Source organism: Palaemon carinicauda, chromosome 8 (genome assembly GCF_036898095.1).
Source record: "Palaemon carinicauda isolate YSFRI2023 chromosome 8, ASM3689809v2, whole genome shotgun sequence".
Lineage (NCBI taxonomy): Eukaryota > Metazoa > Arthropoda > Malacostraca > Decapoda > Palaemonidae > Palaemon > Palaemon carinicauda.
Window position 1 is genome coordinate 129,006,154 of NC_090732.1, and position 23,419 is coordinate 129,029,572.

General features: G+C 40.4%; 1 protein-coding gene across 2 annotated transcripts in view; it reads left to right on the forward strand.

Annotated features, from left to right (window-relative positions):
- Positions 1-23,419, forward strand: part of Ak3 (Adenylate kinase 3) — a 79,358-nt gene that overhangs the window by 51,171 nt on the left and 4,768 nt on the right. For both annotated transcript variants that reach the window (XM_068378953.1, XM_068378954.1), the window contains exon 3: positions 7,803-7,925. In XM_068378953.1, the coding sequence (XP_068235054.1) occupies positions 7,803-7,925 (123 nt within the window). The remainder of the gene's footprint in view (positions 1-7,802; positions 7,926-23,419) is intronic.

The window sequence follows — 23,419 nt, forward strand, 5'->3', positions numbered from 1 at the left end:
GATCAAGAGGGTAAAGTCCACCAGGTTCCAAGGAAGACTATTTTGTGTTCCAAAGAAGGACTCGGAGAAACTCAGTCATTCTCGACTTGTCCCCCCTCAAGTTCATTGCGAACAACAAATTCTAGATGCTGACTCTTCAACAAATAAGAGCCCTACTGCCTCACAAAGCCTACACGGTCTCAGTAGACCTGGCGGATGCCTACTGGCACATCCCAATGAACCACCACGCTTCCTCCTACCTAGGATTCCGGCTCCAACGAAGAAGCTACGCCTTCAGAGACATGCCCTTCTGGCTCAACGCGGCTCCAAGAATCTTCACCAAGCTAGCAGACACAATCGTCCACCAGCTACGCCTTCAGGGCGTCCAAGTGATGGCCTACCTTGACGACTGGCTGGTCTGGTCGACATCGCCAGAAGAATGTTTGAGAGCTTGCAGCAAAGTGACCCAGTTCCTGGAACATGTGGGTTTCAAAATAAATACCAAGAAGTCTCGCCTCGCTCCAGCTCAGAAGTTCCAATGGTTAAGAATCCATTGGGATCTTCAGTCACACCGCCTTTCCGTCCCACTGAAGAAAAGGAAAGAAATAGCACGGTCTGTCAGAAGACTTCTCAAATCCAAACGGATCTCAAGACGACAGCAGGAGCAAGTTCTCGGCTCCCTACAGTTCGCCTCGGTGACAAACCCAGTGCTACAAGCACAGCTAAAGGATGCCTCAGGAGTCTGGAGACTAAACGCATCCGTCGCTCGAAGAGATCTCAAGAGACCCCTCCCGAACAGGCTTTGCTCCCTTCTAAGCCCGTGGTCAGAAGCAAGGACCTTGAAAAGATCCATCCCTCTCCAACCTCCGCCTCCATCGCTCAACATCCATACGGACGCTTCTCTGGAGGGTTGGGGGGTCACTCTCATCAACGGCAAGTTCAAGGAACATGGTCTCCCCTATTCAAGATGTTTCACATCAACATTTTGGAGGCCATGGTGGTTCTTCTCACCCTGAAGAAATTATCCCTGCGTCCCTCGATACACATCCGTCTAACTCTGGACAGCTCAGTAGTAGTCAGATGTCTCAACCGTCAGGGCTCGAGATCGCCCCACATAAATCAGGTGCTATTACCTATCTTCCGCCTGGCGGACAGGAAGAAGTGGCACCTATCTGGAGTTCACCTACAAGGATTCCGTAACGAGACGGCGGACGCTCTATCAAGGACAAGCCCCATAGAGTCTTAATGGTCCCTAGACGCAAGATCATTCTCCTTCATCTCTCGTCAATTCCCGGAACTACAGATCGACCTCTTCGCGACGAGCGACAACAAGCAACTTCCTCGATATGTGGCCCCTTACGAGGACCCCAAAGCGGAAGCAATGGACGCCATGTCCCTGGACTGGAACAGATGGTCCAAGATTTACCTGTTCCCTCCACCCAACCTTCTGCTAAAAGTCCTCTCCAAACTGAGAACCTTCAAAGGGGCAGCAGCCCTAGTGGCTCCCAAGTGGCCCCGGGGCAACTGGTTCCCCCTAGTCCTGGAGCTACAGCCCAAGCTGATCCCCCTGCCGGGCCCAGTTCTCTCCCAACAGGTGCAGAAGTCGACAGTCTTCATTTCATCAAAGAAAGTCAAGGACCTTCATCTCATGGTTTTCTCTCCCTAGCCGTGAAGAAAAGGTTCGGGATCTCTAAGAAAAGTTTGGACTTCCTAGAGGAATACAAAACAAAGTCTACCAGAAGGCAATATGAATCATCCTGGAAGAAGTGGGTATCCTTCGTCAAGGCAAAAATCCTACCGAAATCTCCATAGATTTTTGCATGTCCTTCTTTATTCACCTTCATGGACAAGGCTTAGCAGCCAATACGATTTCCACCTGCGAATCGGCCTTGACTAGACCACTTCTGTACGCCTTCCAAATAGATTTATCCAGCGAAATCTTTAATAAACTCCTGAAGGCGTGCGCGAGACTCCGTCCAGCACCTCCACCGAGACCCATCACCTGGTCCCTGGATAAGGTGCTCCATTTTGCCTCTAACTTGGACAACGAATCTTGCCCTCTGAAAGACTTGACTCAAAAAGTGAACTTCCTTTTTGCTCTTGCCTTGGGAGCCCGAGTCAGTGAAATAGTGGCATTATCAAGAGAAGAGGGCCAGATACAGTTTGCCGACACGGGGCAACTTACACTCTTCCCTGACCCCACGTTTCTCGCTAAAAATTAACTTCCCACCAAAAGATGGGGCCCTTAGAGAATCTGCCCCCTGAAGGAAGATGTCTCTCTATGCCCAGTGGAGAGTCTTAAGGTCTATCTTCAAAAAACTTCAGACTTTGGCGGAGGACAACTCTTTAAAGGAGAAACTTCGGGTAGTAACCTGTCACTAAAACAACTAAGAGAAAAAATAACCTACTTTATTCGCAGAGTGGGGCTTGACAGTACACCCTCAGGTCATGATCCTAGGAAAGTCGCCTCTTCCCTGAACTTTTTCCAAGGAATGGATTTTGAAAGCGTCTGATCCTTCACAGGCTGGAGGTCACCTAGAGTATTCTTCAAACACTATGCGAAGCAGGTGCACGAAGTAGAGAGATTCGTGGTGGCAGCAGGTAGCGTGATGAAACCAGCTGTTTAGAGCTGCGTAGAACAGTGAGTTTTTTCGGGACTTTAACTCAAACGGGTGCCTGTGTCGACCCTAGTGTGATACATACTGATTTCAAGGGACACTTAGTGTCACTAATAGACTGTTCTTCATCAAGGTGAAGTGACATAGATTCTTACACGTGTGCCACATGTGAAGTGACATAGATTCTTACACGTGTGCCACATGTTCTTGGACATGAAGTGTATAATGATTCTGAAGACTGGCGTTCCTCAGGGAACTTGTGCCTAAAGGCGAAATATTTCCCTTTCAGATTCTACATCACCGTCTTACTGAAGATCTACTGTATGTCTACTGTATTATCCAATATTATTATTGTACATAATTTTCCATATTTCCATGTAATTTTCAGATAAAATATTTATTTTATTTACCATATGCGTCTGATTTCGCTCCTATCTTTCATATGAAAATAAATTGCTGTTATTGTTATATTGATCCTATTTCCATGGTTTATTATAGTTAATATACCTACTACCTAATATACACTCATCTAATGGTATAAAATTTGTTCCTACACAAATATTTACCCTTCTGATCTGTTTTCAAGACCGGCGCGATCTCTTCATCCAGGTGAGTCTATCTTTGTCAGGTTACTTCGAGATGTTCCTCTTGTTCAATTAGGACTTCCCTGCCAGGGGGGCAGGAAGCCAGGTCATTGTAATGCCACTGGTAGTGACATTTAACGAAGATGTCACGGTCTCTTCGGTCACCAGACCGCAGGAATATTAGTCGGAGTAGAAGGCACTTGAAATGGGAAAAAATCCACGATACATTAATTCTCTAGTACACTTCCATCAGGACGACATGGCTTGAGCCCAAAAAATGGATTTTGAGCGAAGCGAAAAATTTATTTTTGGGTGAGATGGCCATGTCGTCCTGAGGGACCCGCCCAACTGTTCCAGTTCAGCCTGTCAGGCCCCTCCCTGCTATACTGTATCGCGGAAGCCGGTTGGAAACTGGACTAGGAATGAGGACGGACGTGACGTCACACAGTATGGAGGACGGTTTGTTTACGTTGCGAGTACTGTAACAGTAACGAAGGAAGGGTAACTTTGGAACGGCTCCTCAGTTACCTCGCCACCTTTCCCCCCTGAAGCGTAAACGCTATGTGGGGTGCAGATAGCCATGTGGCGTGTTAATGCATGCGTCCCCTGTTGATATACGATATCCTAGAGGGAAACCTTTGGGGTACTCGTACCAGAAGTTAGAATTCTGTGAAACCTTTAGTTTAATTCTCTGGGAATATCTACTGTAGTCATATATACCCAAAGGAAGCTACTGAAGGAACCTTCCATCAGGATGACATGGTCATCTCGCCCAAACATAGATTTTTCGCTTCGCTCAAAATACGTTATTTTGGTTGAACAATCTGGAGGTTTTCAAGCTTCAAACATTAATTTGAACAGGTTTGTTGCTAAGTACTACACTGCAGGTGTATTACTTAATTTATTATTTTAAAACTATAAATGACCCATCCCTTCCCTTCATTAGTAACCCACGTCCAATGAAGTTCATGAAAATAATTTGAATTTTGATGAAAAAAGGAAAAATGTACTCAATGTTGTTCATATACATGACCAATAACCCTCAAGATAAGACGAAGACTGAAAGATAAGATTGTATTGTATGTCTAAGTCATTGCTATTGACATTAGGCGCTAGATTTTCATTACTACACAAGAGGTCTAAGTCTATTATTGGAAGGAAAGAAAACATGAAATATTATAATTTGGGAGGTCAACATGTATAACAGCTTTGAGAGAGGAGCTTATGAATGTCAAGCAAGTATATAAATAAGATATTTTTAAATTGTTTTTTCATTTCTGGAAAGTTGCAAAATATCTATTTCCATTCTGTTATGAGTTGTATTAAAAATATTGGTGGACTAATCAATTTCTATATCTGTCCTTTAATGCAGGTAATGCAGTTTTCAAAAACTTTGAGCAAATTTACTTATTTTGTCCCTATTTCATTAATTGAAGGAAATGAAAGCAGCCATGTTTGTTATTATATTAACTGAAGATGTTTTAATGTGTGTACAGTATTTTGCCTGGTGCTTTGCTCGGTGAGCATTTAACAATACAGTATGATTTAAGTGTTAATGGCTTCATACAAAGTGTAGATCATTGTCTATTTAAGCATATTTCCACTAACATTGGAATTATGGGAATTCTGAGATTGGAATAGTTTGATGATTAGGACCTCCTCAGTCAATGTCTAGACCTTAACTTTGATATTTCAAGGGTTTATAGTGAAAGTAGGACCTTTTCCGTACTATTGCGATTTTCTCAAAAGAAAAAATTTGCTTATTAGTAGTCATCATAGTACTTGTATTTGTGGCCATTCATAAGTTTCATATTACCTTTTCCTATTTAAAACTATCATGCTCATAAACTCAAAATTCAGTCATTTTCATTCTGTTGGGTGGAAGTCGCACCATTCTTAAAAGTTCCTTTCTTTCAAGCAAAAGCATAGGGATTTTATTTTTCTTTGAAGCTCCCCCAACATTCTTATTGCTTTTGTCTCTGGAAGATAGAGGTGTCGACGTTACTCCTTAAAATTAAGAAATTTTCTTTATTTCTTTCCTTTTTTACTAATGCTTGTTTAACACCATAAGACTTTTTTTCACCTGTACAATGTGTTAAAGTACGGTATATATATGATTTCTAAAATTGAAACCATATGACATGGCATGAGGCCAGAGAGGCCATTCAGCTCCAATGTGCAAATGGAAGAAAACCCAGCAGTTGCACTATGAAGTAAAAGTTAGAGGGTGGACTGCAAGATAGAAGAAAGGAGGCAAGAATGAAGGTAAAGTAATGAACTAATAAGTGGGTGCAGCTGTAACCTAAATGGACGAAGCAGACACACTATACCAATGCTTACAGTGTACCGCATGAAATGAGTTAATGGCATTATCCTCCTGCAACAGATATTGTGTGTGTAAAGCTATTATTTTGATATATGAAGTTCAGGTTGTTCAATATAAGAAGAGGGTTTATTAACATTTGAGAGCATGGTAAGTATGCTGATACTAAGTTATTAACATTTTTCAATTTCAGTTTTGACCTGAAAACTTTTTTGCATTTGTTTTCCTTACCTTGATAGCAAAATTTAGAAGTATGCACTTGAAGCACATTTAATTAAAGGGTACCGTGTGGCCTTTTAAATTAAAATCACAAAATACTGTTTCTTTTTTATGTAAAATACTACTTGCCTATAATCATATACAGTATATAATTATTATTTGTAAGAGTGGAAGTTCTCATGTAATCATTAAATTTTTTGCCATAACATTGACAAGTTCCTAAAGAAATTTTTTAGGACTTTTTTTTTATTAAAAAGAAAATATTAAGTGAAAGAATAGAATATTAGATGTAATTGTAGATTGTGAAAGGAAAAAGGTTTATATAAGTTTTATGTAAAAGCTGTATACATGTACAGTATATATTTCATATTAAAATCATTAGCTGTGCACATGAATATTTCTACTTTATGTAAATGTCTGTTTAGAAAGGCCTGTTTAAAAATTATTTCTTGACTTCACACTATATCAAAGGTTTGTTTTATACATAAAGTACTACAGCCTTTTGGTATAAACAGTACAGTATATGGAATGCATACATTTATTCAAAATTTTGCTATCTTTTTAACATTGTGCATGTAAAGAAAGGATGATGATGAAGATGGTTCAATAATGTTTTTTTCAGTTTCTATACCTTTTTTATGGCATTTCAGATTTACAGTCTTTATGAAACTGTAAAACTGCAAACCGAAGTAAAATACTGGTATGTTACAGAATATAAATGCAGTCGAACCTCATAATAACGGACTATTAGGAGGTAAAGAATGTACTACATGTATTAGGCCATTGTATCAAAAATGTTAACAGTTCAAAACAAATTGAATATAGTGCCGTAAAACTCTAGCAAATAATCTGGGAACTACAATAACTATCCCTACTTTTAAAAAGCAAACAAAAATGTATGCAAGAATAGTTTTTGTAAATAGTTAATAAGTTTAGATACTGAATACTGTATCTTTTCATATCACTACTTCTATGTTAGACAAGGTAAAAAGATTAAGGCAAATTTTAATTAATTTATCATATCTGTAGTAGAAGACAACTGCTAAATTACAAAATCTGTTTATGGGCTAGGTTTTGGTTATGTAAAGATGTTATAAATTTTGTTTTACTGTGTCCATGCAAGTTGGAAGTAAATGATGTAAAGTAGATTCTATATACATTTTTAAGGGAAACTGGCTTTCATTTATTTTGAATTTTCATAAGGATATAAGTAAAACAATTGTAATAACTTAATCGTTACATATATTGATAATATTTTTACTTATGTTTGTGCATATCCTCGAACTGTAGCTTTAAATAAACTGACAACAAAATTGCCTGTAGTAAAAATTGACAGTGGTTGCATTGTCAAGTGGGGTCGCTTAGAGTTAAGTTAATTTTGATATATAATTAATTCCTCAAATAGGCTATTTATTATGAATATTTGCTAATAAAGTTATAAATTAGGTAAAAATGGCTTTATTTTTATGTAATGAAATATACAATAAATGAATATAAATTTCAAAGAACTTTGTACTACTTACGGTAACCTGTAACAACAGAACACTACTTTGGTTATATCGATTTACTCCAATATACATTACTTTGGTTATATCGATTTACTCCAATATACACTACTTTGGTTATATCGATTTACTCCATTATATCTGAAATGGTATAAGGATCCGTTCTTGCTAGGTTCTATTGTAATATCAAACAAATCATACCTAATCATTTCTTTTCAATATCATATACTGTGTACTATAGTTAATGTAGTTTAGTATACAGTACATATACCGAAAAAGTATTGGCCTGTAGACCATAGTAAAATTAAATTACATTACAGTACAGTACATCAAATAGTCAAGCTACTGTGTTTTTCTGTATTAGAAAGGTATTTTAGTTTTAATAACTGAATGCTTTACCTGGTTATTGTTATTACTCCATCTTTGAATGTATTTTGTTTCCTAAGTGTACTGTATATCCTTTTTAACCAGCACTGACTTTGAGTATTCCCATCCCAGCTGTATCACAAGCTCATATATTCTTTGCACCTGTTATATGTTGCTGCAACCTATGTTATGATGCTTATCTCCCTAGCTTGACCTGGTTCTGAGCCTTGAAGTACCCAATGAGGTCATAATTGACCGCCTCAAATGTCGTTGGACTCACCTGCCTTCTGGACGGATTTATCATACAGAGTTCAGCCCACCAAAGGTTCCTGTAAGTTATGCATGTTTGTTTAATTTTATTTGCTTTATTATTTTTACTTTTCAGAAATTTATTTCCCCACTTATTTCTTAATTTCTGAAGTAGACAGTCACTCAAGTTATTATCCATTATAAAATCCTTGTATATTTTGCTTATATATTTTTGCAGTTCAAGTAAATAGAATAAAGATTTAAATGGGTGACAACATTTTGTAGGTATATTGAAGCTTTTATGAAATTGTTCACAATGAATTTAGTATATCAATGTGGAATCTACCTCAGATGCCATTGCAATACAGTACAGCTTACTGTATAATGTAGCAAAAAGATTTGATTTTGTCTAGTGCATGCTCTTTGCCAGTGATCAGAAATTTTCCCATATGAAAAGTTTCTATAATTATTACCTGTAACTTACAATGCTTATATCATCAAAGTGTTATCTTCCCAACTTTATAGCGAGAATCTAAAATTTTCTGTTAAAATTAATACTTTTCCCTCCAAGAACATTCAGTATTGGATAGCAACGGTTGTGTACAGTACAGATTTGCGTTGGACTGCTGCATCAAGGGGTCCAGGATACCCACCTTGCCCACTGCCCCAATCATAAAGGAACACCATTGGTCGATATGTTTCAATGCAAAATTTACTAACTATAGTAAGTCTCCTGAGAACCATCCTGTATGGTCTGCAGACATTTCTTGCTCTTGAGGTGTGGGCAATGTTAGTTAATGCTATCAGAACTGTGTTGTTGCGGTGCTTACCTGCAATCTAGTACAGTCAGCCCCCACTTTTTGCAAGGGTTAATTTACGGAGAGAGGGGAGACAAGTGAGATTTCGCGAATACCTGATGCCCGAGGGTGGAATAACTTCTAACCTGTCCAATGCGTACGCTCTGATAATAACAGTAACACACCAAGTACAGTCGAGCCTTGTTAATCGTGGTTTCTTGCTTCAATTTCGTTTTTTTGCGGACAAGGAGGAAAAAATAAGTTCTTTGATGATTGCTTATCCAACATAAAAAATTTGAAAGTAAACGGCGAGGAGAGGCTCGTCTTCCTATGTGACCTCTTGGACGCCTTCTTCTTCTTGGTGCCGAAGCGCACCCACTGCACCACGTTCCAGGACTCTCACTCCGGACACGTGGCTGTAGGAGAACATAAGCTGCCCCTACACGACGAACACAGAGGATAAGGGTAGGAAGGGGTATAGAATGAACACAATGGGTCCACGTGGGGACCGTGTAAGACATAAAAGGGGGTCGGGGACACACAGGGTCGCACGGGTAAGGAGAGAGCGTCGAGATGTTATCACGACGCGACCAGAGAACTTACTGGAGATCGAGTTCTGAGCAAGCCTGCTCTCTGACCTGGGGATAGCCTCAGGGAGTGTACCACTCCACCTGAGGTTACCCCTCATAGAAAACGGGACTAGGGTAAACTACACAAAACTCTGGTCGGTTGGGAGGAGATCCCAGATACTCATATGAAAGTAGTTTGAGGTAAGTACTGTTAGGAAAAATACAAATTACTTAAAATTTGTGATATTTCTAATAGTTTGCAACAGCATTGGAATGACCAAGAACAATGAAATACCTAATGAATAAAACTTCTCGTAAAAATTGCGATAAAATTCAAGCTGGGGGATGATTTCAAATAGCCTGCGCTCCTATACACTAGGGAGCGCTTTGTGCCACTACCTATCTCTACACCCAGCTGGTCACAGCTGTGTACTGTACTGTATATCTATTTACTGGGGTAAAAATTTACAGCTATATTTGAAATAAACCAGATTTTGATTAAATTGGTGGTTTTAAACATAAAACTTACCAGCTGGTTATGTAAGAATGGCTAAAGTCCCTGGACGCATGGCAGAAATTCAAAATCTCGCAGCAATCGCAGATATGCCAGGGGTATACTAGCGCCCTTGCAGTAGACAGGTCGAACTATTCCAACCAATTCAGACCTTCCCTGCCGCCATTGCTGGCTGGAACGATTGGAGTTCACTCGCAACTTACTTTGATTTGGACGGTTTATTTGGTGATGTACACTGTCATTTGGTTTTGGGCTTTCGCTTTATTGATTTCTCTTTCATATTATCTTGAAATCTTTGTTGTTTTGGGTTTATTTAGATAGTTTTGACCCTTGTTTATGTTTTGATCTCTCTCATAACTATTCAATATGGCCAACCCCTCCCCTGTATATAGGAAGTGTATTAAAGGATGTCATACTCGTCTTCCTAAAGCTTCTGTTGATCCTCATACGATTTGTGTGAAATGTAGGGGTAAAACTTGTACTTTTGGGGATCGGTGCGAAGAATTCTTTTCTTTGACCAAAAGTGAGTGGTTAACTTTTGAGTGCTATACTCGGAGACTAGAGAGAGGGAGAATTAGACGCAGTTCTTCTCGTTCTATAGATTTACCTGTATCCAATGTCATTGATCCTAATCCTTCCCCCGTATTGGTAGATCAAGAACCGAAGGAACTTACGATGAAGGATATAATATCCGCGATTCAAGCTCTCGGCGTAAGAGTTGAATCACTAGCGGCGGACAAGAACCAGATTATGTCCGAAATTAATTCGCTTAAAAGTTGTCGCACAGGTGACCTATCAAGTGCGAAAAGTTCGGCTAATGTGTTCAGTGTTGTGGAGGTGCGTCTGCGCGATCCTGTCGTTCGCCTAGCGTCTACGCAGGAACGGCGCCTTTCTGACCAAGGCACTGCTGCGGCGGCTGATTTTCTTTTGGAGGAGGAGCCGGATGAGGTTTTCTCCCTGGATGAACCGTTGGAAGAGATCTGAGAGGGAGAAGAGGATAAACCACCTCAACATTCAGTGGACCTCAAGAAGTTGATGCTGGTCTTTACAGAGTTATTTCCAGACCATTTTACTCCAGTAGCCCCGCGTTCTCCGCCTTCGGAATTTACCCTTGGTAAAGCAGCAAGAGCGTCTCATGTTCACGAAGATGATACTCTCTCGCTCCTCTAAGAGGGTGTTAAAGTTAATGGGAGTGTGGATGGATTCGAAGAAAGTCCTTGGCAAGACGTGTTTCGCTTTTCCTCCTGCCAGACTAGCCTCCAAGTCTAGTGTTTGGTATGAGACAGAAGTTTTAGGCTTGGGAGTTCCTGCCTCTGCCCAGGGAGATTTCTCGAGCCTAGTAGACTCTTCACGTCGGCTAGCTATGAGGAAGACTAAAGTGTGGTGGTCTGTGTCTGAGTTCAACCATCTCTTGAAAGGCATGTGCAGGGCTTTTGAAGTGTTTAACTTTCTGGACTGGTCTCTGGGAGCCTTGTGGAGGAAAGTGTCGGAAGTGAAGGGCACGGACACTAGTAACCTCATTCAACTAATGTCATGCATGGACAAGGCAGTTAGGGACTGTTCAAACGAATTGGCTGCCCTATTCACAGCCGGAGTTGTCAAGAAGAGGGCAACTATGTGTTCTTTCCTCTCCGTGGGGGTCACTCCTTTTCAGAGATCGTCCCTCTTAATGAGAGAATGCCTTGATGAAGTCATTGAGCTTCAGCACGGCATTTCATTCCCGTGCTGAATCTAGGTGACGGGCAAGAGGGCTCTCGAACTTCGGGAAATTGTTCCCCCTGTTCGAATCTAAATTTCTCTCTTTCATCTTTTTCTTCTGCTTAATATTACTTCGACCTTCTCCTAATTTTATCAAATTTCCTTTCTTTCATCTTGCTGTCCTATCTCTATGATTATTATTTTTCTTAGTTATATATATATATATGTAGATGTATGCATATATATATACATTTATTTATTTTATTTGTTCATTTATTTTTTTATCTATTTTTTTTCCTATTTTTTTCTATTTTATTTAAATGGCGTGGATATTTCCACATTCGTTATTACTGCCTGCTTAGATGAATGGGAGAAGGGATCACGGTTGGGAGGTATTCGCATTCAAAGCTATATATGAGAGTATTGGATGATCTCAGCCATCCCAAAGATGGTTTGGACCTTTTTGGCGGAACTACTCTCAAGGGTTGGGTCATCGGAATCCAGGGGGATCCAATCCTTGAGGTGGGACTCTTGGCTTTTGGCTGGAAGCCCATCATTACAGATATGGGGAGGATGATTCCATATTACTTTGGTCTCAGTCCTAACAGGCGGGTTTAGCTTACACCTGTGCCTCTATATCTGTTTTGATGCTATCCTTCGGGTAGGGTATGGAGTGGACCATCGGGGAAATATACTCTCATTGTGCCGATAGTGGAGAATGCAAATTTCCTTTCCAACGTATGATACTTTCTTATAATTCTCAAGCAGGTACCCCAACAAAACAACAAAAAACCTGAAAATCCCACCCTTAAATATGGACCCTTCAAATACTGAATCCCCATCCCCTGGATTTGCTGACTCCCCCCCCCCCCCCCCCCCCGGCACTGTTGACGACTTCTGCTACTGTAATTAAGGAAAACTCTGTTGACGACCTTCGAACTAAAAAGGACCACTCTACTGATGTTAAAAAATCTAGCAATTTGGGTAACACAGGGAAACTACGATTCCTTCATGTTTCCCAAATCCCATTAGAGACAAATTATGATGATATATATAGAGCATTTGAGTGCTATGGATTGATAAAGGAAATAAGGATGCGACTTGGAGATGAAAAAATGGGACTCTTGGATATCTTTTGAAAGTCATGATGAAGCGTTTAATGCCATAAGTAATATTAGTAGTATCAAAATTAACGAATTGAACATCATGGGAGCTCTTTGTGATAAGGTCCCAAAGGAATTGGATGTGTACAAACCTGCTGATTGGTTTGAAAAAGATAGAAATGTACCCATGCCTTCACAGAGAAAACCCAAACCACCTATGTGGCTCTTAGCTGAACCTAAAGGGATAATAGGGAATTATTTTAAGATATGTAAGTTTATCCAAAAAAAAAGTAGGAACCATAGCACCTGGAGATATATCTCGTTTTGGGAAGAACAGTTATCTCATCCATGCCAAATCTTCGACTCAGTCTGCAATACTGTCTAACTTACAGACAGGCAGTGATGAAATTACATTGGAAATGAAACCTCATCTAAATTTTAGTAATGGAAGGGGAGTAGTCTTTAATAAGGACCTATACGAATTTACAGAGGAGGAGATACTTTCTATGTGTCCATTAAATGTATGGAAAGTGCATAAGGTTCCTGGAACTTCAATGATTATACTTACTTTCCAGGATGCTGATGTACCTTTCCATATTTTTATTGAAAATGAAAGGATTAAAGTTCGGCCTTTCAAACAAAAGCCCCTGCAATGTTTTAATTGTTTTAAATTTGGACACCCATCCAAAGTTTGCAAAAATGGAAAAATGTGTGGTATTTGCTCCAAAACTTATCATGGAGAATGTACACTTGAGGCCAGGTGTTCAAATTGCAATTTGAATCATAAATCAACTGATAGGAGATGCGAACTGTATAAGTTGGAGGAAGCTGCCCTAAACAAATCAAGTTTAGAACACATAAGTGTGGGACATGCAAAAAGAATGTTGAATAAATCAACCAGCTATGCAAAGGCCTTAAAATCAAAGGTAAATTTATCACAGGAGACAGCAACCCCACCTAGCACTGCCAGTAATTCTAAGAAAAGAAATACAACCTCTGATGATGAAGTACTGCATGACAAAGTAATCGTATTGCCTTCTGAGGCTTTGCCACAGCGTATTAAAAATGGGTCATTGCCCATTTCTGTACAGCCTTCGTCCCCCATTACTAACATTAGTACTAACCTCTCCCAGGCCATGTCCTTGCCTGTTTTGATGGAGATGCCACCTGACACTAAGTTACCAGGTGCACCTGTATTGGGGAAGGTGCAAAAACCTGGTAGCTCAAAACCTACTAATCGGAAAAGAGAGAGACCTCCATCTCTCTCGCCCCCTTCCATAAGAAATATCAAAATTACGACGTCAAATAAATATGATGATTTGTCTGTTGATATTTCTGATCTGGAAGTCAATTTAAATAAATCGGAAAATCAAGTGGAGGTCCACCAACCTCCTCAACAATCAGATCAAAAAGACAAAAAGAAAATCATAAATTCTAAACCCAATCTATCAAGACCTTCTTTAATAAAACCACCTAAAAATAGTGTTAGATCAAAATTTGCTAATGGGAAGACTCCATCCAAGGGGTCTACCAAATTATAAACCATAATTTTTTCCTCCATTTTGCAATGGAATTGTCAGGGTTTAAGGGCCAAATATGAAGAACTTAAGCTCCTTATTCATGAGCATTCCCCCATAATTATTTGTCTACAGGAGAGCAAACTTGATCATAATACCCATTGTCCTCGCGAATACATTAGTTATAGGACACCATATGATCACCAAGTGGGGAGCCATGGCGGAAGTCTCATATACGTTCGTCGAGATGTTCCCCAAGTTTCTCTGTCTATTCGTACACCTCTGCAGGCAGTGGTTGTACAGATCGACATAGGGCGAAAATATACAATTTGTTCTCTGTACTTGCCTCCAAATGATAACATTTTGTATGACAACTTAGTGGAGGTGATTCAACAACTCCCTGAACCTTTTCTTTTACTTGGAGATTTGAATGGTAGACATCCTTTGTGGGGTGATGTTTTAGCAAACACGAGGGGAAATATCATATCATCAATTGTGGAAAATGAAGATGTGGGACTCCTTAATACAGGAGAGCCCACACACTTTCATGTCCAGACAGGTACCTTGTCATGTATTGACCTAGCAATCGTAAGCTCTAATTGCCTAATCGACTTCGATTGGAGAACATTAGATGATTGGCATACTAGTGATCACGCACCAATCATTATAAACACCACAATGGTCCACCTTTACAGGGATCGCCACGATGGAATCTTGACAAGGCGGACTGGGATAAATTTCGTGAGCTAAGCGAAATTGAGGGGGATGCAGGACAAGTTGAAAATATCGATGATGCCATAGACTTACTGAATGGAACTCTCCATACAGCAGGAGTCAATTCAATTCCAAAAACAACAGGGTTATTCAAACGACGACCAGTCCCGTGGTGGTCTTCAGAACTAACTGCCCTGCACAGAGCCACAAGAAGATCTCTAACACGATTGCGTAGACGCAGAACTGATGAGAATTTAATTATGTACAAGAAATGTAGAGCACAGTTCCGTCGTGCCATGAAAGAAGCAAGGCGCCAGTCATGGATGTCTTTTGTTTCCTCCATTAACAGTAGAACACCACCATCTTCTGTGTGGAGGAAAGTAAAAAAGATAGCTGGCAAATTCACCCCCAACCCACCACCAGTGTTGAAGGTGAATGGCCAGTATGTAACTGAAGCAAAGGAAGTTAGCAATGCCCTGGCTAATCATTTTTCAAATGTATCCAGCAAGTGTGAAGGAGCCCCTGGTCACCAGTATAGGAGCGCTGAAGAAAAGAAAATTTTAAATTTTGCAACAAGAAGGGAAGAGTCGTATAATTCTCCTTTCACTGAAAGAGAATTTGATTCCGCACTTGCTCATTGCAACGATACAGCCCCTGGACCCGATGGAATTCCATATGCAATGATTAAACATGTACATTTTAATACAAAGCTATTTATTTTAAGTATTATTAATAGAATATGGCATGATCATAGTTACCCAAGTGTTTGGGAACTAGCCATTATTTTAGCCTTTTTAAAACCCGGTAAAGACAAGTTTTTAGCAGCAAACTATCGTCCTATTGCATTGACATCTTGTTTATGTAAAATCATGGAGAAGATGGTCAATGCAAGGCTGATATGGTACCTTGAAAAGAAAGGTATTTTATCACCGATTCAATGTGGATTCCGAAAAATGCACTCAACGACTGATGTGTTGATACGACTAGTCTTCTATTTGTGAAGCCTTTGCTTCCAAACAGCACCATGTTACAGTATTTTTTGACCTTGAAAAGGCATATGATACCACATGGAGATATGGTATTCTTAAAACCATTCATGAATTGGGATTGAGAGGAGAGCTGCCACTATTTATTCAGGCATTTCTTTCACGTAGAGTTTTTCAAGTGAGAGTGGGGGAAACTCTATCAGAGAGTAAGTGCCAGGAAGAAGGAGTTCCTCAGGGTAGTGTGCTGAGTGTAACCCTTTTTGCACTAGCAATTAATGGGATATCCTCAGCCATTCCCCAGGATGTTCTCTCAACATTATTTGTGGATGATCTCTCAATATCATTTGCTGGCACTAGAATGGCAATGGTTGAGAGAAAAATCCAACTCTCTATCGATAAAATTATCCAGTGGGCTGACATGAATGGATTTAAGTTCTCGACAAGTAAAACAACCATTGTCCATTTTTGTCATATCCGGGGAGTACATCCATACCCGGATATATACATTAAAGGTCAACGGATACCATGTGTATCGGAAAACAAATTTTTAGGTTTGATATTTGACTGTAAACTTGCATGGGTTTCTCACCTAAAAGAGCTAAAAGCTAAATGTGTTGAAGCTCTGAATATCTTAAAAGTATTGTCCCATACATCATGGGGAGCAGACCGCAATACTATTTTAAAATTATACAAGGCCTTGATTTTTTCCAAAATTAGTTATGGTTGTGAGGTATATTCTTCAGCCACCCCAAGCCGGTTAAAAGTATTAGATTCGATACATCATGCAGGTATTAGATTGTCTACTGGAGCTTTTAAAACCTCGCCTATCCCAAGTCTCCTTGTTGATGCTGGAGAGTTACCTCTAGACCTTTACCGAATGTCTTCCATTCTTCGGTATTGGTTTAGATTGCAAAGACTCCCTAACTCTCTAGCCTTTCAGACTGCAAGCCTTGTAAGACACGCATCATACTTTGAGTTGCACCCAAAATCTCCTCAACCTTATGGCTTTCGGGTGAAACGATTATTAAATAGTCTGGATATAATTAGAAATAAGGTACTTCCATTCAAGGTATCATCAACGCCTCCATGGAAGTTACCAGAGATATCTTTTTGTAAATATTTTATTGGAGATAAGAAGAATATGTCAGACCTAGAAGCCAGGTCTCTTTTTAATGAACATGTTAAAGAACATAGAGGATCAACTTTTATCTATACTGATGGCTCCAAATCTGATGCTGGCGTTGGATTTGGAGTACATAGTAATGGTTTTAATTGTAGAGGTGCACTTCCTCTGACCGCTTCCATATTTACTGCCGAACTGTATGGCATATTAACCGCTATTGAGAAAATAGCGTTGGAGAAGGAGGGTAATTTTACAATTTTTAGTGATGCAAGGAGTGTCCTTCAAGCTATGGAAGTTTTTAATTCTAATACTGTAACCCTCTAGTTTTAAAGATTTTAGAATGGCTTTTCCTTATTGGACGGAGAGGTATAACAGTTCAATTTTGTTGGGTTCCAGCACATGTAGGTGTGTCCGGGAATGAGAAGGCAGATTCACTGGCTAAGGAGGCTGCATCCGAGTTGGTGCCAAGAAGGTATCCCATTCCCTGTAATGATTTCTTACCTGACATCAAGAAATTGGTTTGCAATAAATGGCAACAGCAATGGGATAGTCAAGATGGCAATAAAATGAGGTAAGTAACAAATGACATATCTCCTTGGAGGTATAATATGATGCCCCGAAAATGGGAGACGTCTCTTTGTCGTCTCCGTATTGGTCACACTCGGTTGACACATGAGTTTCTGCTGAAGGGCCAACACCAACCGTATTGTGACAACTGTTTAGTACCTCTAACAGTAAGGCATTTGTTGACCGAATGCCCCAATTATAACATCTTGCGGAATAGATATTTGTTTGAGGCTCGAGGTGAGGGTGGCAGGTTCATCCTTGCCAAGATTCTTGGAAATGATGTGTCCTACCATGCAAGTGGCATTTTTAGATTTCTTTCAGAAGCAGGTCTTCTGAAAAATATTCAACTTTTATGACATTCAATTTTTATGATTTTAATTGAATACTCTTTAGTTTTTTATTTTATTTCATTTTTTACTTATGTATACATAAATTTAATGTTACCGACGTCAATGACCTTAGATGTCAGGATGCCTGAAAACTTTAAATCATTCATTCATTCATTCAGAGATCGTCTTTACTTTTTGCGCCACTGTCTTCTGCGCTATTCCCTCAAGAGTTGGTAAGGGAAATTGCTGCTGCGCTGACCCAGGAGGCTAACCATGATCTGGTTGCCAAGATGGCTAGGAAGGTGCTGCCTACTTCATTCCCTTCCTGTAGACCAAAGGAAGTTACTTTGTTTTCACAAACCGTTCACCCCTTTCGTGGTAAACCTGCCGGGAGCGGTAACTTCAGGCCCGACGGGAAGAAGTCCAAGAAAAGAGGAGCTCCTTCTGACAGGAGTGGGGGCCAGGCTGAATTACTTCTGGCAGGCCTGGGAGAGAAGAGGAGTGGACCGTATTTGTTTTAAAGGAATGATACAAAATCCCATTCTTCTCAAAACCTCTGTTAGCCACAGATCCTATGGATCTCTCGCCCAAATACAGGGAAGGACCAAAGAGCCAAGCCATGCGGCTTCAAATGTCTCTCTTGCTAGAGAAGAAAGCGATAGAGAGGGTGAGTGACTTAAAATCGCCAGGGTTTTACAACCGTTTGTTCTTGGTCCCCAAGAGTTCGGAGGAATGGAGGCCAGTTCTGGATGTAAGTGCCCTCAACAGCTACATCCAGAATTCAAAGTTCACCATGGAAACTCGGAAAACTGTGCTGGCAGCAGTAAAGAAGGGCGACTGGATGGTATTATTGGACCTCCAGGACGCTTACTTTCATGTCTCAATACATCCGAGATGCAGACGTTATCTGAGGTTCGTGTACGAGAAGGAAGTCTTCCAGTTCCGGGCCTTATGTTTCGGTCTCGGCACAGCTCTTCTAGTATTCACGAAGATCATGCTGAATGTGGTGAGCATGCTACACTCAAGGGGCATCAGAGCCTCCCTGTACTTTGACGATTGGCTCATAAGAGCCCCCTCGGCCGATCGCTGTTTGAAGGATCTGCAGCCGACATTGAATTTGTCAAAGGAATTAGGACTTCTAGTGAGTTCAAAGAAGTCACAGCCGACTCCATCCCTGAAGATTCTTTATTTGGGGATGGAGATTTAGCGTCAGGCTTTTCCGTCGCCTGCAAGGATTCAGTCGGCTCTCCTAAAGCTGTGTGCCTTTATAAAAAAGTATGTCAGTTCTGTGAGAGAGTGGATGAGTCTTCTGGGGACCCTCTCATCAGTGGAAAATTTTGTGTCACTGGGGAGGCTGCACTTAAGCCCCCTTCAATTTCATCTCGATTATCATTGGAAGAAAGGGGACAGTCTTGACAGGGAAAGTATTCCCACTACGAATCCCATAAGAACACACCTTCAGTGGTGGAACAACGTACACATACTTCAGGAGGGCCTCTCGTTGGAGCAAAAGAGCCCAGACCTCGTGTTGTTTTTCGACGCCTTAAACTTGGGGTTGGGAGCAACCTTAGGGAAGGCAGAGATCTCAGGTCTGTGGACAAAGGAGCAAGAAAACCATATCAATCAGAAGGAGCTTTTAGCAGTGCATTTAGCCCTCAAAGGCTTCAAGAAACTAGTCCTAGGCAAAGTGGTACAGGTCAATGCCGACAGCTCCACGGCTTTGGCTTATATAGCAAAGCAAGGCGGGACTCACTCGAAGTCTCTCTACGAGATAGGAAGACCTCTTCTCGTATGGGCGGAGGAAAGGAAAGTTACCTTATTGACATGATTTATTCAGGGAGTCAAGAACGTGAGTGCGGACAGATTCAGCAGGAGGAATCAAGTTCTCCCCAAAGAGTGGTCATTGCACCTAGATGTTTGCAAGAGACTGTGGCGGATGTGGGGTCGTCCTCTCGTAGACCTGTTTGCAACCTCGAAGACGAAAAGGCTGGAGACACATTGCTCGCCAGTTCCGGATCTCGAGGCAACTCACATAAACGCATTCCTGTTAGATTGGTCACACATGGATGTGTACGCGTTCCCACCTTTCAAAATCCTGTACAAGGTGTTACAGAAGTTTGTCTCTCTTGAGGGAACCAGGATGATCGTAGTGGCTCCTTTCTGGCAGTCAAGAAGTTGTTCACAGAGGTACTGGAATGGATGGTGGACGTTCGGAGAAGCCTACCATTAAGAGCAGATCTTCTCAAACAACCTCACTAGGCAAGAAATCATCTAAACCTCCGAGCTCTACGTCTGACTGCCTTCAGACTATCGAAAAACTCGCAAGATCTAGAGGATTTTCGAAGGAGGCAGCCAAGGCTATTGCAAGAGCAAGGAGGACTTCTACCATCAGGGTGTATCAGTCCAAGTGGGAGGTATTCAGAGAATGGTGTAGAGCTAACTCGGTTTCTTCATCCAGTACCTCTATAGCACAGATTGCTGATTTCTTCTTAGATCTTAGAAATAAGCATAACTTTTCATCCTCGACCATCAAGGGGTACAGAAGTATGCTGGCAGCTGTTTTCAGACACAGATTTGGATCTCTCCAACAATAAAGACCTGCAAGATCGATCTTCTTAGGTCTTTTGAAACTTCTAAGAGGTGACAACAAGAATCACTTGCCTGGAATTTGGATGTTCTTAAATTCCTCATGAGTGACAGATTTGAGCCTTTGCGCTCGGCCTCTTTTTAAGACTTAACCTTGAAGACACTTTTCTTGGTTAGTTTGGCGACAGCTAAAAGAGTCGGTGAGGTTCACGCTTTGAGCAAGAACATTGGTTTCCGAGATGGGAAAGCCATATGCTCCTTGCAGCTTGATTTTCTGGCCAAGAATGAACTTCCTTCCCATCCATGGCCTAAGTTTTTTTTGATTGCTAATCTCTATGATGTAGTGGGTGAGGAGTTGGAGAAGGTGCTCTGTCCTGTTAGAGCACTAAGGTTCTATTTGGACAGTACAAAGAATTTGAGAGGCAACTCAGAGGCTCTTTGGTGTGCAGTTAAGAAGCCTACACTGCCTATGTTGAAAAATGCCTTATCCTTTTTTATAAGGCTCTTGATTAGAGAGGCTCACACCCAGTGTGGTGAGGCGGGCCTTAAACTGCTCAAGGTTAAGACGCACGAAGTTAGAGCCGTAGCTACTTCGGTGGCTTTTAAACAAAATCGTTCTCTGCAAAGCATAATGGATACAACTTTTTGGACAAGTAAATATGTATTCGCTTCCCATTATTTGAAACGTGTCCAGACTCTTTATGAGGACTGCTACACCTTGGATCCATTCGTTGCGGCGAATGCAGTAGTAGGTGAAGGATCTACCACTACGCTCCCCTAACTCCTAGTACCCTTTTCTCCCTCTTGGAACTTGTATTGTTTTTATGGTTGTATGTGGAGATTGGTTGACAGTAGGTCAGGTGGTCATTTTGTTCCTTGAGAGTGCCTGGAACAAGGGTATTAGTTGAGGTCCTGTCAAGTTATAGGTTATGGCACCGTTTGAAAGCTCCTAGAGATCGTCAGCCCCCTGGGTGGACCGCTGGATCTCCCAAGGGTAGCAGACAGAATGAGGCTGAGAACCATTGCAGTCAGCTTCCTTATCAGGTACGAACCTCTTAAGTTTGTTATATTTAACTCTTAAGTGAATTTCCAGTTACGTTGCTGTCTCTGACCCACCACCAAGGGTGTCAATCAACCATTCTTATATAACCAGCGGGTAAGTTTTATGTTTAAAAATTATATTTTCTTAAAATAAATTTTTGAACATACATACCCGCTGGTTATGTAAGTTATCCCACCCTCCTCCCCTCTAGAGACCAAGGGGCATGGAAGGTCTGAATGGGTTGGAATAGTTCGGCCTGTCTACCGCGAGGGCGCTAGTATACACCTGGCATATCTGTGATTGCCGCGAGATTTTGAATTTCTGCCGGGCGTCCAGGGACTTGAGCCATTCTTATGTAACCAGCGGGTAAGTATGTTCAAAAATTTATTTTTTTATGAAAATATTATTTCACTTAACTGTATCCAATAGTGATGCCTGTAATATCCACATTTTAGTACAGTATCATATTTATAATTTAAAACAGCGAATTATAATCTCGTGCATTGTTTGCATTCAAATCAGCTGATCAAATCTGTGTTGTCCGTCATCAACCTTTATTCACTTTCATGATATCCCACTGATAATGACCATTCACTTTAACAGAATTACCTCACTGATATAACCTATCATGCTTATTAGTATATCTCATTCACATTATCATTGTCCGACACTTATTGTTATATCAGTAATCCTTTTCCCAATTCCATTCCAAATCCCTTTCATACATTTACTTTGCTCTCCCACACACACATCTGCATCGTCTCTTGAATCTTTTTATTTTTCACAATTTCATTTGTCTTTTCTTTTCTAGCATTCATTTGTCATTTTCGTCATATTAATCATTCTAAACCCCTTTCTTATCAGTCATTCCACGTATACTCATTCCTATTTTTAATTCCTTCTCGTATTTCCCAAATTCATTGATTTCGCTAATTTATTTGAATTAACTAGATTTGGCGGGGGGATATGCAAGGAGAAGGAACTTGGCTATCACCTCCCCTACCCCCCTATCTCGTGTCTATGGCTCCCTTTGTCATGTTTTGTCCTCTCTCCCTGTTCTCCCTGGTGTTTCACTTAACTGTATCCAATAATAATGCATGTAATATTCACAATTTAGTTTTGTATTTTTAATTAAAATTATAGCTAGTTATAATCATATGCATTGTTTACATTTAAATCAGCTGATCAACCTTGCCTAGTCCGTCGCCAACCTCAATTTTCAGATCAAATAACTCCCTTATTATTATTCAGGCATGCTACCAAAAGGATATTTCATATTTACTAAAGGAAACACTATTGCATGATCTATCATTTTCCAATTAGCATATTAATTCAATAGTTTTATTTAAGATGCTTTTCTCATATTTTATTTACTTGTACTGCGTGTGGAACCGCTTAACGTTAACCAGAGTTTCATTCATGTTGCCGATGCACGATATTTTTTAGCTCTGTGGTGCTTGATTATAAAGCCTCATAGAGACTTAGCAAAGAAACAAAGATTTCATTTATCACACACACACACAGAATATGAATGATTTGAAGTTTTCTGGCATCCTGACATCAAATAAGAGAACTAATCTCTCTCTCTCTCTCTCTCTCTCTCTCTCTCTCTCTCTCTCTCTCTCTCTCTCTCTCTCTCTCTCTCTCTCTCTCTCTCTCACAATTTTGTTTCGGAAAAGTAATCGAACGTACGGTTTTTGTGTTTATTTAAAAGAAACTATTATTATAGAGATATTAAAGTTTTTATTTTATAAATTAAGCTGTATCTCTGTTTAAGAAAGTAAAGATAACATATTGCGCAAGAGACAACATACTGTAGAAGAATTTGCGTCATGCTTCTAGAGTAGCGCGTAGGCTACGAGTCTTGAAACACCGAACACTTACAGAAAGTATAGTTAAGCTGTACTGTAGTAATATCAATGTACATATACTACAGTAATATACACTGCAGCATCAGTGAGTATTAGGTTATAGTATAGTATTACTAGAGAGAACAACTTTTGTTATGCAGAACAGTAAGGGGAAGATGAT